Consider the following 17,125-nt stretch of genomic DNA (forward strand, 5'->3'; position numbering starts at 1 on the left):
GTTCTGGGGGGTTGGGGGGAACCCACAGAACAGTGTGTGGGAGGAGAGGGGGAATTGTTTCATCTAGCAAGCTGAAATGCTTCGCAAGGGGAACATTTGTCACAGCATTCCATCCATGTAGTTCATAGAGGTTTTATTCACAAGGGAAAAAAAGTTATATGCCTTTTGCCCAGAAGAGCAGCTTAGAAAGAGAATATGTCCTAGCACATTCTCCATGGGCTATGATCACATGAATATGCAGGTGTTTGGGGCAAAAAGATTCCTGCACTGCGGGGGGGGGGGGGGACTAGAGTCCCCTTGTGGTCCCTTCCGGCTCTAGAATTCTGTGATTCTATAATCCATGGAAATGAATATTCTACAGAACAAACATTTTAAAATGAGAGCCTGTTTCATTCTTTAGCAAAGAGGAAATAGGGGAGCAGGTTTTGGGAATTCAGTTCTAGGTGTGACCAGCAGGACAGCAAAACCTTACTTAAATTTGGCCTTCTGTTTTGTTAGCTAGAGGCTGGCCACTCGGGCAGGCTGGAGAAGACAGAAGATCTTTGGCTGAAGGTGCGAAAAGACCATGCCCCTCGGCTTGCCCGCCTCTCACTGGAAAGCAGGTCCTTACAGGATGTTTTGTTACATGGTGAGCAGTGCCTTGTCTGCACATCTCATTTTATTGATGACTTTCCAGAAGCTTCTTACGAAACAAAGAGACTTGTTCTGTACTGTTCCAAACACACTGAGGGAATGAATCCTGAGGAATTCATGCTACTGGGGAGGGACGGAGGGACATAGAAAACATGTTGACAATAAAAATTATGGGAAATCAGTAAAAAAATAATTGGCTAAAAATAAAATAGAAAGAGAAAACAAGTTGACAAGCAGGTGCTTATATTTCAGGTAAACCAAAGCTAGGCCGTGAGCTGGGCCGAGGGCAGTATGGAGTGGTGTACTTGTGCAATGCCTGGGGGGGCCACTTCCCTTGTGCCCTCAAATCTGTTGTTCCACCAGATGAGAAGCACTGGAATGACCTTGCACTTGAGTTTCACTATATGAGGTAGGTGGCATTAAACTCTTCCGTAATAAACATACATTAACCTGGCAGCTTAACTATATTTTGTAGAGTGGTTCGACAGAGTCTGATGACTGACACAAAATTCCTCTCATATATGCACAAAGGGCTATTTGGAACCTTCTTAAGTCAAACCATGGCAATATAAAATAATGATGTTGAGTTGATACTTGTCTTCATACTCTGAAGAATTAGGTTGCCTATGTCATCCTTCTCCAATATGGCATCCTCTAGATGATTGGCTAAAACTCCAATCAGCCTCAGCTAGCATGGTAAATGGCATGGGATGGGGAAGGTTGCAGTTCAAAAACACCTAGGAAGTGCAGCAGTTGGGGAAAGCTGGCATTTGCTATATCTTGAAACTGCACATTTCTATTGCATATCTAGCTTGCACAGTTATTCTGTTAACATGAATAGTCATTTGGAAATAATGGTGTGTGCCTTGTATGTTTTCCTAGAACAGGGGACTGGGGGGAAATGCCTTATCTCCTTAGAAGACATAAATCCATTAGTATTGACTCTTTTGCTGCATCTTTCTCCAGATCTTTACCAAAGCATGAGCGGTTGGTAGATCTTCATGGATCAGTGATAGATTATGGGTATGGTGGAGGTTCCAGCATTGCTGTTCTACTGATAATGGAACAATTGCACAGAGACCTCTATACAGGATTAAAGGTGAGGAATTAAAACAATTAAATGGAAAATGGACAGTGTAAATATTTGATCATCTCTGGTAGCTTTTCATTATACTCGAATCAGTGGAGATAATAAAAAGTTGCAGAGTATCCCCCACTCATAACACAAGTACTCCTCTTCAGGCCTCTAGCCAGCATGGAACACAAGCCTTGCAAGGCTCTAGGGTTCTTGTGGGAGGGGAGGTTTTTGCAGGCTTTTTGTTTCCTACCCACCTGAAATATTCCCCAACTGTGTTATAAAGCACTTGGGTTAGCCCTATATTGCCATATTACAGGGTGGCAAAGACTTTAGAGTTATAAAAGGCAATGGCATATTTCCTTTTGCCTCCTGAAGCCTGTGTATTTCAGTGAGGAGAGGGTTCACTCATGTACCCAAACTGTCACTGTGGCTACTATAAGTTGTTAAAGGTCCAGCCAAGTCAATTTTCTCTTTCTCCTGCTCCCCCAAACCATGACACCTTCACTATTCCATAGCTCTGGAAAGCTACTAAGGATGCTTAGTCCTCTTTGGGCTGTGCTAGGTTTCTGCCCCCCACATCTCTATTAACTTACAAGCTAATATACTTCTGCATTCTTGGAGTCTCTAGAGAATACAGAAGCTACTGCCTTGGGCAGTGAACTGCCTATCCATAGACAAGTTGATAAGTTATAATTTGGCTTTACAATTTTGGCAGCTGTGCTCCCTTCACATTGATCCTGACTATTGGTAGATCAGACGGTCTCTTCTTCACCTCCCAACCTCAGCCCTACTACATTTTTGGTTAGCAGCGGGTAAAATCTAGGGTTAATGGTCTGATCACAAGTACAACTGTAAAGGCATTTTTTTATATTGTTATATATTTCGTTAGATAGAGCGAGAGAGTGCACACAACACCTGATCCTGGCTACCATTGTGGGACTAAAACTGTATGCTTCAGTAGAACGGATTAACACAATAGCAGAACTACTACCCGCCTGTTTAAGGAAGAAACAATGTTAAAGGATCTGTTTTGTTGGAGTTGCTTCATCTTAGGCAAGAAGCACTGCCTAATAACCATAGATGTGAATCCCATTAAGGGATTGATAATAAGGTTTTTCCCCCACTTTCCCCTCAGGCTGAGTTGACATTGGAGATAAGATTGCAGATTGCCTTGGATGTAGTAGAAGGGATTCGATTTCTTCACAGCCAGGGGCTCGTTCACAGAGACATCAAACTTAAAAATGTATTGGTAAGGGACAGCTTTTTGCCTCGAGCGTCATTCTCTTTGATAAAATGGAACAAGACATCAGTACATAAATAATGGCCTTGTTAAAACCATTCATTGGAATTGTATCTCTGCTTTATAACTTCTTAAAAATGTAAAAAAACACTTTTTTCAAAAGGGGGGGGAGGCACGAGCAAAAGTGATCGCTGCCATTGTGAAGCACAAAACCTTTACTTTGCTGTATATAGAACACCAAAGGACAATGGTGCTGCCCAAAAAGATAGACTCAAGTGCTGAACAAGAAACTCAAGAATATTTAGGTTTTCATATGACTGGACCAATTTCCTTATAAAGAAAAGACAACCATACCCGATCACAGTTTAAACCCAGGGGAAAGATCAGAAACTGAGGCATATCTAAAGGGAGCTCAGCCAGAGTAAAATTGACTAGAGTAACAAAGAGCTATCTTTTCTGATCCTTTGAATGATCAGAAGGCTAATATACCCTTCATCTGTTCAGACTTTCATTTCCACAAGATGTGGTGATGGCAGTTAGTTTAGAGGACTACTTTTACACTGTTACCATTTCATAAAGGATTAGGTGTACCTGTGGCTGTTAGCTAGCAATCTCCAGGACAGAATCAGATAACACAAAATTATAAGAAAAAACAAAATAAGGAATTGGTGATTATTTTTGTGCTGGGCTAGATAATGAACTTCAGCTTGGTTCAGCAAATACATTAGTAATGTGCTAGCTGGGATTGTTTGTAGAAGACACTTGTACTACAGTGATGGCACGCTGGTCACTTTTGATAAGTCTTGAGGCTTGGGTTTGAGTAGTTTGTATCCTTTACAGCTTGATAAAAACAGCAGAGCTAAAATCACAGACCTGGGATTCTGCAAACCTGAGGCGATGATGTCCGGCAGTATTGTTGGGACCCCTATCCATATGGCTCCTGAACTCTTCACAGGTAAACTTCTCATAGATCTCCTTATGGACTGTTGGCCATGAAGAATTTGAGGTCCGTTCCCTTAAGATGACAAAACTACATGTGTACAGTTAGAGGGATGCTTCTGCCAGGAAGTTTGGCAGATACATGCATGTATCCTCAGGGAGGGGAGGAGTATACTTTCAAGGAGATAGGCCACATTGAACTGTGTGGGTTATTACCAATGAAAAAACAGGTAGATGTTGGATTGCAGATCAAAATATCCTTAGATAAATTAATTCTTATCTTTTAATCTCCCTTGTCCCAAATGAATGCTTCGATACGTCTGTCCTGTTACAAATTTATTTTTGTTAAAGGATTAGCTATGCAGCGCCCTCTATTCTATAACCTGCCTCATTATGAAGACCCAGGGTGGATATGGACCCTCAACATAAACCCTTAGCAACCAGAGTAAAATTGCATCACATTAAAAGACCAGCTCAAATCATGAAGCCCAAACAGCTCTTACAAAGCTTCCAAAAAGTGCTCACACTTGGACTTCAGCAAGTCTACATGGAGGGGGAATTTTCCTAATTTGGTGGGGATTGCCACAGAGAATACCTCTTTGTGCTCATATGGTTGAACTGACACAAATGTTATAACTAAAGGTGCCCTTGGTATTGATCCTTGGTGGTTGTTGTGGGGCACATGTAGGAAATGATTTAATTCAGTGCTAGCGATAGGATATCCCTTTCTCCTCTCCACAAACTGTGTAGCTAACTCCCACTGTATTGTGTAGCTGTATGGCGAGTGCCACACCCCTGAAGAACATCTTAATATTCTTCCCATATGAGTCCACAAGATCAGATGAGAAGGAACTGTCATCAGGCTCCAGGATGAATGTCAGAGCATCAAAGGCATGGTGGCGCCTCACTTGATCCAGTGGACTTGTGTGGGAAGAGCATTTGAATGTGCTTTTGTCCCAAGCAGGAGCATTTAAGAGTAGTAGCCTTGCTGAAAATAAAGTTGCCTTAACTAAGCTCTAGGCTGTGTTGGAGTCCCCAGTGACCCAGTGTGCTGCTATTTTCCTGACAACAATCTTATGCTTTCTAGTCTTCAACCAGTATCTCTTGCTCATCTGCCACAGGGAAATATGATAATTCTGTGGATGTATATGCATTTGGCATCTTGTTCTGGTACATCTGTTCGGGTCAAGTCAAGTTACCAGAGGCTTTTGAGAGATGTGCAAGCAAGGACCACCTTTGGAACAATGTACGAAGAGGTAGGCATAACACATAATGCAGTGTTGTGAAGGGATGGAGACTATATCTAAAGTTCCTAATCTAAATGACCGCATGTCAAGATCTGCTCTCGTGGTGGAGCTTTGGGGTCTGTTTCTTCCGACCACAGTCCTCTCTGCTGCCACACAAGCCAGCCCTTGAAACTCATGGCAGCTTCAGAAACCTCCTTCAGTGCTGTGCAACTGCTGTTCCTAAACAAGGCTGAAAAAGGCACAAAGAGCTCCAATGCAGTGGTTTTTTTATGTAAGTGAGCTGCTTTGTAGCAGACTTCCAACATTTGAAGCAATTTTGCATAGAGAAATTTGCTTTGACTAAATGCTTTTGGAGCAATTGTCCTAAGTGAAAAAGCCATTCGACTAAATCTTTACACCTTCTGCATTTTCAGCAGAAGCTAGATAAGGTAGTACTGGAGTGCTCATGTCTTTGCATCTCCTGGTGCTGTTGTGCTTTGCTGTTTCCTGTGTAGCTGTATGGCAAGGGCCACACCCCTGAGGTTTCCTGTGCTGTTGAATATAAAATTCACAGCAGCTGAGAACTTGAAGCAGCTAAGGTGGGCTGAGAGAAATGGGAGAATGAGCAGTTCCTTTAGTCTGTGGTTTCCAGGCTACTGTTGATAGCTTAGAACATATAAAAATTCTGGCTACAGTCTTATGCACACTTACCTGGGAGTAAGCTGCACTGAACTTGGTGGGTGCTGTCCAACTACATAGATCTGCTCTAGTGCACAGATTTTTTCTTGCACAGTGGAACTTCCCCTCCCTCAATCTGCTCCGGAGAGTTGGAGAGGAACCCAGAACAGAGTTATGGAGGCGAAGTTCCTTTGCACAGCCCAAAGTCCTTGCAGTAGTGGATCTTTTCGGTTTAAAACTGCCCAGGAAGACTTGCTTCTGAGTAAACATGCCTAGAATTGCACTGCAAAGCATAGCATGTGTGATTTAAAGAAGGTCCTGTAACATAAAGAGTACCTTTGTTTAGAACTAACTGTCTCAAGAGTCTATAAGTTGCTTTGAGGGCTATGACAGAAATATAGGCCAGATACGAATGACAACACTTAATTTCATCTGCTGTTCCAGAGGTTGACAGAGAACCAGGATTTCAACTCTTAGTATTATGTTTGTATAGAAATCAGACATCTAAAGATCTTCAAGCTAGATATAATCAGTACTTTCTTGGAACAAGGCAACAGCAATCTAATTCTTTCAAAAACATGCATGCATGACTAATGCTTAAGTGGTTTTCTTTTTTAAAAAACAACAACCACCCAGCAATATCTTAAATCCCCTTAAAGTGTTTGAGAATTTGCAGTCCTTAGAGTGTTGGGAATCTCTGTGGACATGCTTCATTCTTTGAACAATGGGCTCTATTAGTTGCTACCTAAATTAGTGGAGCCTCCTGCATAGTTCCTTTTGTTACTAAAATGTACCCTTTTAACTTCATGCCTATTTTCAAGCTTCCCCAAACATGACCTCCCAAGATGAAGTTTTTACTTAATTTGAAAGCTTCCCTGCCTTATGGATAATGGTAGTTGTGGAAATTACAGTGCGTAGTATCATGAAAAAACAGGACTAGCACCTGTAGTACAACTAAGCAGTGCAATTCTATACATGTCTCCTCAGTAGGATTTGCTCCCAAGTAAGTGTGCTTGGAGCTGCAGCCTTGACATGTTTCGAAGTGTTAATTTTTAGGTTTCAGAATCGTTACAACATATGAAAAACGGCTTATAAGTGGTCAACTCATGTGAACAGTGTAATGCTGGCAACACTTTCGTGGTCACAACAGCAGTTTCCATGAGTAAGGGGCCATACCTTCCCAGTGCACCCTACTTTGTGTAAGCCAGTATTTATACATATTAATAATGTGTGTATTGACTCAGAGCCTTGTCCATAATTGGAAGCTTACGTCAGGTTTCTTTCCAGATGGGCCAGGTAAGCAGCTTATGCCTCTGACCAGTGTAATTAAAGCTGAAGTAGCAAAGATCAAATGAATTATTTTCCCTTTCAGTCAATTAACCATGTTCTCCTTTTTGTCCAGGAGTACGCCCCGAACGCCTTCGCATTTTTGATGAGGAATGCTGGCAGCTGATGGAAGCCTGTTGGGATGGAGACCCTTCTCAGCGCCCACTCCTGGGCATTGTCCAGCCCACGTTGCAGAACATAATGGACAGGCTTTGCGGGTCAAACTCAGCACCGTTGAATAAAGGATTAGATGACTCTACTTGAAAAACAAGCCATGGAGGAACTGTTCTATTATGTGAGAATGCCGGCCCCCACTTTGGCGTGGGCAGCTCAAGAGGGTAGCTTTTCTGAAGAGAGACTGGCCAGAAATTGGGCGCTTGGGTGAGACGATACCGAAATTCCACCTCATATAGCAGCCAGGGACATTCATCCCCAATACACTACTAATGCAAGTTGCTAGAGCTTCCCTCTTCCCTTAAAACGCAAGAAAGATGGGAAATTCAGGCCTTGCTGTCTGGAAAGGATTTTGCTTATCCCCTTCAGATTCCAGTAAAAGGAAGAAAGCACTGTATGTTTCATAACTGGGGCAGCCAGCACATCTGCATCCCTAGCTTCAGTCTGCTATATGTCTGCAATGGCTCCCTTGAAGGTCACACACATGAATGTGGATTATTGGAAGACATAAAGTAGTATCTCTTTCATAGGATGGGTTTTCCAGCTATTCTTAGCGTGGATTCTGAGGGGTGTTAAGCTAATATTAACTTCATAGTACTTGGTATGTTTACATGGAAGGATCAAAGCATCCATTCTCTTGAGGGGAAGGCCACACTGCAATGGAAATGCCCTTTAAAAAAAGTATAAGCTACCTGTGCTTTATCTTGTGAACCAAGCTCTTTTTGGTAAACGCTTAGTAGCAATTTTTGCAACATCTGATTAAAGATGGCCTTTTTATTTTTATTTTTACAATCTTACAGCAAGATGGGTACTCCACCAAAAAAGACTCTGCACATACAGAAATTGAAACATAAATTGCTTGCAACTAACTACTGCCTGTACCCAGTGGACAACTAGCAGGCCATGTTTTTAACTACAGCAGTTTTCTTGTTTTGAACCCAAGTATAAAGGCAGTGACTGTTTTAAACTAATTATTGACAGGCATTTTAAAATATTTCTTCAGCTACTTTTTTTAAGCCATTCCCTTGGAGAATACCTGAGAGAGACCTGACATCATTCCATAGATGTGCATGATTGCTATTTCTGACCATTTCCTTCTTTGGGGTTTGTTGTTTGGCTGTGTTAGACTATGTTAATTTAGGAATCCATTGCAGGGAGCACATGGGGAGGACAGTCCAGAGTCCTGCAAAATGAAGGGTTCTTTCTCATGTACGCACCCCTGAGAGAAATATTTGTTTGCATTTGTTTGTGCAAGACTTAGTTTCTTAGTACAACAATGTTTTGAGGAGAGGTGTGGGATGAGCTGGAGAATGCAATTGGCGTAAGGTCAAAGTTTTTCTCCCGTGTGTTTGGAGAAGGAAGGGTGAAACCTTATTCTCCTTCTTCCACACAATGAGGCATGCACTGGTTTCATCGTCATAGGATAATTGAGTGTGCGCTATACAAAGCCAATCAAACATGCAACATACAGTCCATTGCTTCTGTTGCACAAAGCAGAATTACAGCCTCTTGCCTGTTTACATAAACTACTAGAGACAAAAGTGACCTTGCAATGTTACTGGCCCAGCCTAGATGAACCCTTCCTGTGTGCAATAAAATTGAAACTCTGCTTTTAAAATGATTGCTTTTTACTTAATGGGCATTCATTGCTAGGTGATGATCTAAACTGTATTCACACTTCTGTCTACAAATTGTAGCACCTGGCAACTTGAATGGGCAGCGACGGTTGCCAACCATGCTCACAAAAAAGCACATATATTCTCAAATAGATATTAGAAATGTCACTTACGTGCTAGCTAGGCCACTGTTCCACTCATTTGACAGTATTACTCATTTCATACCCATTTACTCTGTGCTACAGTGGCTAGTGACCTTGTTTAGAGTTAGGAGGGTCTAGGTCAGTATTTTTGGAAGTATATAGTTTATGTAAAATTAAAATGAATAAAACTATTTGAAAACGGCTTGTATAGCTTTTCCCAAACAGCCACTTCCTTATTCTATAATATCCTGTGCCTTTTTGAAAACTTGAGTTGAAGTAGTGTATCAAATTCCACTAGGACTGTCTTCCCCATGGACACCTCTGGCTCAGTACACCTTTCCCAATGTACAACAATGCATGTGCTCCTTTGTTAGGCATAAATGTTAATTATTCTGAGCAGCTCTGAATCAGATTTCACAGGCCCCCTGACATGCCTCACAAGAGGGAAGAGATGGGTTTTGTGTCGTCTAAAGATCTTCTAGTTAAAGCACATTTGACTTCAATTAAAACCCTTGTTCATATTTGGCAATGCTGTATGCTTTCTCTACGTTACTACCACCCTTGTGGCCTAAGAAGCATGTATTTTGAACACACTAACATTTTTCATAGCTGTTTGAATAGAGGCAAACAGATGCCACCACCAGGTATTATGGTAGGAGTAATGGTGGCTATCTGTGTATTCAGGCCAGCTGTGAGTGCAGAGCATCTATCACTGCAATCCCACTCCAGTTACTTGACAAAAAGCATTAAACTGAAGATCTGTTAGAAGCAACTCCTGGTTGTTGTTGTTTTAAAAATAAAGTTATTGTTGTGCTCACGTACAACTATCTTATGCACTGCAAAATACCTCTTCTCTCCCCACCTGCCTCTTAAGTTAACTTCATTACCCACTTTCTTCTGTACCCAAAAGGAAACTTTGTTTACTAAACTGTATTATGCAACGTTTACAGGTTGCCACTGACTGGATGGCTAAAGCAGGTGCTCCAAAAGAGAGGTTTCTTTAGAGTTGGAAACATGATACATCAAACTAGTTTACAAAAACAAGTATACTTACAGAAAGCAGAGCTGGAGGAATCCATGGTGGTGCTAGTAGCTCATGGTTCAAAGATGGAGCTATTCAAAGCTGCCCAATTGCTAGGCCACTTATTTCTGCTTTGGATATTGTGGCCAATTTAGGCTCTGGATACAAACACTACATAGGACTCACATGAGTGAAAGCAAGGCTTGAATGCAATGTCACATTGCCATGTTGCGATGCTGGAGTGTTGCCCTCAGCTTGCTAGTGCATTGCTGCTGTCTATCACATTGCTGTCTAGTGCAGTGGATTATGGGAGCTTTTGTTTGGCAACTGACCATTTTTGTGTGCGTTTCCTCCATCTGTAGTACTTCTAGTGACTTGATTATACAATGCAAGCCCTTCTAGCTTGTTGAATTCAAGTGCAAGCTATTCTATTTATCTTTTTTTTAGCACTTTTGTGTTCATCCTTCTCTCAGCCCCTTCCCTCCTGGATAGTATTTGGAGGCTCAGAAGCTGCTTGAATGTAGGCTCTTGTAGGGCGACTGTCATTAATGGAAGGACCATCAGTACTGGATCCCAATCTAATGTGGTTCTCTGTTGAGCGTTCACTTTTAGAGATGTACATAATGCCTTCTCTGTATCTACTGGTCTCCTGGCCAGTTGTCCTCGCTTTGTTATTTTTTAAATTTTAATACTATGATTTTTTCCCCCTCCAGGGAGAGAATAAGAGCACAGCAGCATTTAAAACTCCCTCAGGGGCTTAAATAGCACTGTATTTCTTGACCTTCTAATGCTTCCCTTTGTTTTGGTTCTATTAAACTGATGGTCAACTGTTACAACTTGGCTATTGGGGGAGGTAGAAACCTGAGTTAAGAGTTGTACAGTTCCATTGTAATGCCTATAGATTTTTCTACTACTTTTATTTTTTAAAAAACTTATGTATATTAGTGTTAAAGGCAAAGGTAACAAACTTACCAACTGTATAGGAAAAGTGCAATAACATGGAAAATGACATGATTGAGAAAAATATTTCCCTTGTATTCTGTAATACTAATTTACTCTCCACTGCAGCCCCTTCCCCCATTACGTGTATTTTAAGAGACGTGACTGTGGGTCAAGACTTCATTTAGTGCTATAATGAAAGTCTGTTTTAATAGAGAGTAGAATGCACAGAAGTGCTGTATAATAAAGGTTGCATTAACATTTTTTGCTGCTGCTTGTTTGGTTTTACTTTTCCAATAATTGTTCCAGAGACTTTGCTGAGTTTCGAATCTGTCACACCACCAACTGGGGAAGGGTAGCAATAATACCTGCTAATAAACTGATCAAGTGGCTATTGAGCCACAAGGGCGTGGGCTTGTGTTGCTGAAGCTACAGCAGTACATCCTCTTTGGCAATGGGGATGGATGGATGGATGTCCTTGTGGGTACTGAACTGCATCACAAAATTCATCACTTATTTGGGGATGTGCCAGTACTGCCCCTAGGATAGTATACACAGTAATAATCCCAATTCCTGTTGTAAAAGTTTCTACCTAATCTTTCTCTTCACTATACTATATTGCAGCCTTTCTTGATAAAATGCAATCTGTTTTTGCTGCAGTCCACATGATTACTACTCTGGATATGGCACGTTGGCAATCATGGATGTCAAAATCCTGTGGCACCTTAAAGCTGGCAAATTTTATTCTGGCACAATAAATTTCAATGGATTAAGAGCTCATTTAATCAGATAATCTTATAATGATGGAATCAAATGGGTTAGTCTTTGTAATTTTGATAGGCTGTTTTGGGTCTGCTCACAGGGTCCATTCAAAGCCATTTGTCCCATAGTCATTGCCTCTTATATTCTACCATAGGCATCTTCAAGGTGGCCTAGGATTTTTAGAGGATTAGTTTGGAAGAGATTTCTATTTTACTACTGCATTAAGTAATGTCTGGCATTAGAAAAATATAAGGCTGCCACAATTTCTTACTATAGTATATAAAAAAAACTGCCTGCTTGTAATTCTGGATATTAAGCAAAAAAGCAAAAGCAAAGAGCTTTTAAAGCTAAAGAGCAAATAAAAAAGCAAAGAGCAAATAAAATTGAGAGAAGTTATACACAGAACTGTAATACGGGAACAAAAAGGCTCCTGTCATGTTCACCTCTATTGTAAAGGTTCCCCTAACATCTCTTCTAAACGAATAAAACTTAATAGGCCTTGTACTGACATATCCTAATCCAGAGTTGCCTTGCTCTTCAGCAGCTCTTGACAAAGTGCCAGTTTTACAAATTATATCAATCTCTTTGTAAATGCAACAGCTCTTGAAATTAGATGGGGGAAAAGGCGCTTCCTCTTGGCTGCTCTAGGCAGCCATGTTCCTTAACATAAATTCCTTTAACTGTTTCTAAAGGTTTAACATCCTGGATTTAGATGGCAAATGAGACTTGATAGATGACTCCTCCCAATTACTTTTGCTGCCAGAGGGTACAACTTGGGGCATTTGGGATGTGTAAGAAGACAGAAGGACTTAAAACATTTGAGGCTAAATTAACCCTTGCCTGCTCTGTTTTCTTTCCCACCCTTCCACCCACAGTTTTCAAGGTTATTTTTTCTCTGTCAGGCTGCAGCAATAGGAGTACCCATGGGAAGGAGGGTATCCTGTGTACTATGCTCCCCTTCTGCCTTTGACATCCAGGTCTGCGGCTATTCCATCTAATTTATCCCTAAGGAATAATTAAAAACTACAGCAGCAGGGCAGGTGTGCTAAAAAACAATGTGCTGGTTAGAGTTAGTCTAATGCATACAGTAAAGGCTAATAGCTAATCATGGAGGCCAGACACATCTGTCCGTGAAAGCTTGTGCTATAATAAAATACAATTAAGTGGGTACAAGATCTTTTGTCAGTGTGCGGTTGCTGGATTAGAATTTATCGAAGATTTGATTGCATTCTAGGCTTGAATAAGGACAGTTCCCCCTTCCATTACACATTATTTTATTCCTTACTGTAGGGATGTGGGTGGTGCTGTGGTCTAAACCACTGAGCATCTTGGGCTTGCCGATTGGAAGGTCGGCGGTTCAAATCTGCACCACGGGGTGAGCTCATGTTGCTCTGTCTCTGCTCCTGCCAACTTAGCAGTTCAAAAGCACACCAGTGCAAGTAGATAAATAGGTACTGCTGTGGCGGGAAGGTGAACACCATTTCTGTGCACTCTGGTTTCCGTCACGGTGTTCCGTTGCGCCAGAAGCGTTTGTCATGCTGGTCACATGACCCGGAAAACTGGACAAACACCAACTCCCTTGGCCTGAAAGCAAGATGAGCGCTGCACCCCATAGTTGCCTTTGGCTGGACATCCAGGAGTCCTATACCTTACCTATTCCTTACTGTCACTACTGTGAATGATCCTTAGGGCTAAACTTAGGGCTAAATTGTTCATGCTTAAACTGGATATTTTTCGTCTGAAGAAAAAGCAGTCAGAGCACCATAATCTAAAAAGAGCTCCTGATTTGAATGGTGGTCCTACACCAGTTTCCTCCTGGAAATCCCCACCCCCCAGCTGCTATTTGCTTCCAGGAAATTGCATCCTCAGAGAGAGATTTAATTAAAGCATTTATTTACCTGTTCATTTCAGTTGCAATTCCAGAGCAAGTTACAGTTCATCCATGTACCTGATACAATCACTGCAAAAGAAGGCAGATAAGTTTGCAGCCAGTCAATGCTAAAATAAACATTTTGGCACTAAACTGTAACAAGAAGCTTGGGTGAATAACCAGGTCTTCAGCTGACATCCAAATTAGTAGTTGGTTTTTTAAAAAAAGGTGCAAGCCATATTTTAGAGGGAAGGAAATTCCAAAGCTAAGGTGCCATCACAAGGAAGGCTTTCCCACACATTGCCACATAGCAGGGCTTAGCTAAATCAGTGGGTAGGAGAGATTTTCACAAGGAACTTGCACAGAGCCCCCATCCACACTGGGAGCATGTTCTGGATTGGGGCCCTGTGATTGCTCCCTCCCCCCAGAGAATGGTGATGAGTTTAAGTATGCTTTTTCAAAAGTACAAATACATAATGTGTAGTTTGGCCTTTAAATTGCTATAGGTTGTACTTTATGCATTTCATGACCATTTGATCCCTGTTTTTCTTTACCCACCAATACCCACCCATATGTATGTACATAATATGCCAACTAACGTTACAATTTCATGGATTTGATAATATGTATGGGGAGGTGCTGTAGCTCAGTGGGAGAGCACATGATTTGTATGAAAAAGGCCCCAGGTTCAATCTTTAGTATCTCCAGGTGGAGCTAGGAAAGACACTCATTTGAAATCCTAGACAGCTGCTGCCAGTCGGGGGAGACAATACTGGGCTAGATGGACCAGTGACCAAGCTCCATAAAAGCATATTCCTATGTGCTAGTCTATGAAACCTTACACAACAGTTTGTCTTTAAGGTGCTCAAGAAACTTGTTTTTAACTAGAACCACCTAACCAGGACTACACCTATTTGGAAACGTAAAATCTGCCTGGGCTTTTTCATATTTGGAAATCTAAAAAGCCACATGAGTATAGACAAGCTTTTCAGCTGATCTCATGGAATATTGTCAACATTTCCCAGCATTTTCCTAGGGCAAGGTACATTAACTTGTCAACAAGTGAGTCAGCATTAGCACAGAAAAATGAAACTGGATTTGTGCCTGTCAGAAAAACAGTGGTGCTCTGTTATAGTTCTTCAAAGTCTTTAGTCCCAATCATATAACCAGCAAATGTTTTATTGAAATCCCAATTGCTGATGAATTTAATGACAATGCAAGAACCCCACACAAAACAGAAACAGCCTCTATCACAGCACCTGTTGCAATCTACAAAATTGAATTAGGCTGCCCTCTTGCATATATTTTTTTCCAGCATCAAGCTAGGATTACAGGTACTCAAGAAGCATTGCCTCCTGCAAGTAAATATATTGCAGCAAACCTGTTTTCGCTGGCAAGATGTCCCAGCTAATCTTGGCACCTTGGCAAATAAACCTGTACAATATAGGAGTTTCCAAACACTCAGAGCAAAAAAGAGGGTAGTTATTTTCATTCAAAGTATGTTCGAAAAGTTGCTGAAGAGACTCTTCTTCCACTTCACAAATTTTGGCTGAGAATTTTGGTAGTGGCCCTGGACTTTGAGATAAGACTAAAATGGAGGACCAGGAAACTTCCAAAGAACACTAAAGAAATGCAGACAGGGCCGCACTCCCTTTTGGACAATGACAGGGGTCACTTACCAAGGGGTGGGTGTAGCCAAAGTGTGTGTGGCCAAACAAATACCACTCCATCCAGGCAAGCAAAAGGTTCAAGGACACATTCCTTGAACCTTTTGCAACACAAGATGGCAGTGCAGAGCAGAACCAGTGAGAAACGTGGCCTTGGCAGAGTCCTGAGCAATGGACAGAATGATGTGGAGGCTTACTTCTGATCCCTGGGCCTGAGGTCTGCTCACCTCCCACTTCCTCACCCCACTGTCAATAGAAGAGGCAGGATGTTTGTTGTTGAGAAGCAAGAAACAAGGCATTTTGCCTCTGGTTCTTCTCAAGTCACGTAGAATGGAGAAAGTGAACTGCATTTTCTTAACTTCTATAAGGCAGCTTAGCCCACACTTTGGGAAGAAACACAGAAAAAGTAGCACTCGTACAGTGGTTACAGACTCTGCTAACCCGGAAGTAGTACCCCGGGTTAAGAACTTTGCCCCAGGATGAGAACAGAAATCGTGCACTGGCAGCACAGCGGCAGGGGAAGGCCCCATTAGCTAAAGTGGTACCTCAGGTTAAGAACGGTTTCAGGTTAAGAAAAAGACCTCAAGAACGAATTAAGTTCGTAACCAGAGGTACCACTGTATTTGTTTTCTGTTTAATATATTACTGTAACTCACAGAGGGATAAAAATGTATTGGAAGGTAAATATTCCCAGCCTTGCTGTGACTTTTGATTTTTGGGAGAAACAATCACCAAGACCAAAAAGAACCCGGAAAAAGAAGTATGCCAGTTTACAGAAAAAGATGTCTATGTGTGACACTCTTATCATTTTACAAATGATAATGGAGACACTTACAGTCACTTTGTATACCACTTTCCATATAAACATAACTTTTTTTGAAGTGCACCGTCCATAAAATTGAAATACTTCTGTATTTGTACCACTCATATCCCACCCAAGAAGCACTGTTATCACCACCACCCACTTAAGGAAAGCTAAAGCTGATTTCTGCTTGCTGCATCGTGGTGTGTTCATTTATTCTGCAACCACCTGTCTTGAACCTGCTTCTGAAACAATATAAGTTAGTAAATATTTAGTAAATGTCCCAACAGATTTAAGTGCTAGAAACAGAAGGGTTGTGTTTCTGGTGCTGAAACCTAAAAACGACAATTCCAGACTATGTAGTAAGGTTATGTGACAGTAAGGGAAGTGGTTTATCAGAAATAGGTACATGAAAATTTTGGATTTGCTTCGAAGGGAAGTCTAAAAACTACCCGCATGAAATCATGTCGAAACACGTTACAGCTGCTGCTTCTACTACCTTTAACATACAGCATTTAACAGCACTGATCGAGAAGCCATTTCCCAAGCATAGCTACCCTGCTTCGCTTTCAATATCTCAGTTCTTTCTCTCCAGACATTTGCATAGCTGTCAACTTTTCCCTTTTTTAAGGGAAATTCCCTTATTCCGAATAGGATTCCTCGCAGAAAAGGGAAAAGTTGACAGCTATGGATATTTGTAATCTGGAGAGAAAAGGCGGCTCAGTAGATGCCTTTCCCCCCACAAGCCCTGCGGCTACAACACGCCTCTCGATTTCCCTTCCAGGCCAGGAAGGTGAACCGGGTGCTCTCCAGATCTTGTTGGATTACAACTCCCATCAGCCTCAGCCAGGATAACCTGGTTGTAGCCGGATTTCAACAACATCTGGAGGCACGCAGGTTCCCATACCTGCCCTAGAATAACATGCGTTACGCCAGCACCGTTTCCTCCTCCGCTGCCGCCCTCCTCCCGGAACTCTTCGCGCACGCTGCTTCGTTTCGAGCCGGTGTTCT

General features: G+C 41.7%; 1 protein-coding gene and 1 long non-coding RNA gene across 2 annotated transcripts in view; one reads left to right on the forward strand and one right to left on the reverse strand.

Moving 5' to 3' along the window:
• The window catches only part of DSTYK (dual serine/threonine and tyrosine protein kinase), a 37,355-nt gene extending 26,078 nt beyond the window's left edge, over positions 1–11,277 (forward strand). The window contains exons 7-13 of the mRNA XM_083508835.1: positions 499–628; positions 886–1,042; positions 1,600–1,732; positions 2,847–2,960; positions 3,792–3,906; positions 5,012–5,146; positions 7,197–11,277. Of these exons, the coding sequence (XP_083364961.1) occupies positions 499–628; positions 886–1,042; positions 1,600–1,732; positions 2,847–2,960; positions 3,792–3,906; positions 5,012–5,146; positions 7,197–7,384 (972 nt within the window). The 3' untranslated portion in view covers positions 7,385–11,277. The remainder of the gene's footprint in view (positions 1–498; positions 629–885; positions 1,043–1,599; positions 1,733–2,846; positions 2,961–3,791; positions 3,907–5,011; positions 5,147–7,196) is intronic.
• The window catches only part of LOC310709472, a 31,543-nt gene extending 14,483 nt beyond the window's left edge, over positions 1–17,060 (reverse strand). The window contains exons 1-2 of the long non-coding RNA XR_014527547.1: positions 17,022–17,060; positions 13,674–13,735 (exon numbers count right to left, since the gene is read on the reverse strand). This is a non-coding gene — a long non-coding RNA (uncharacterized lncRNA). The remainder of the gene's footprint in view (positions 1–13,673; positions 13,736–17,021) is intronic.
• Between the last annotated feature and the right edge of the window lie 65 nt (positions 17,061–17,125).

This window comes from Podarcis liolepis, assembly GCF_965112155.1.
Source record: "Podarcis liolepis genome assembly, chromosome: 6".
Taxonomy (NCBI): domain Eukaryota; kingdom Metazoa; phylum Chordata; class Lepidosauria; order Squamata; family Lacertidae; genus Podarcis; species Podarcis liolepis.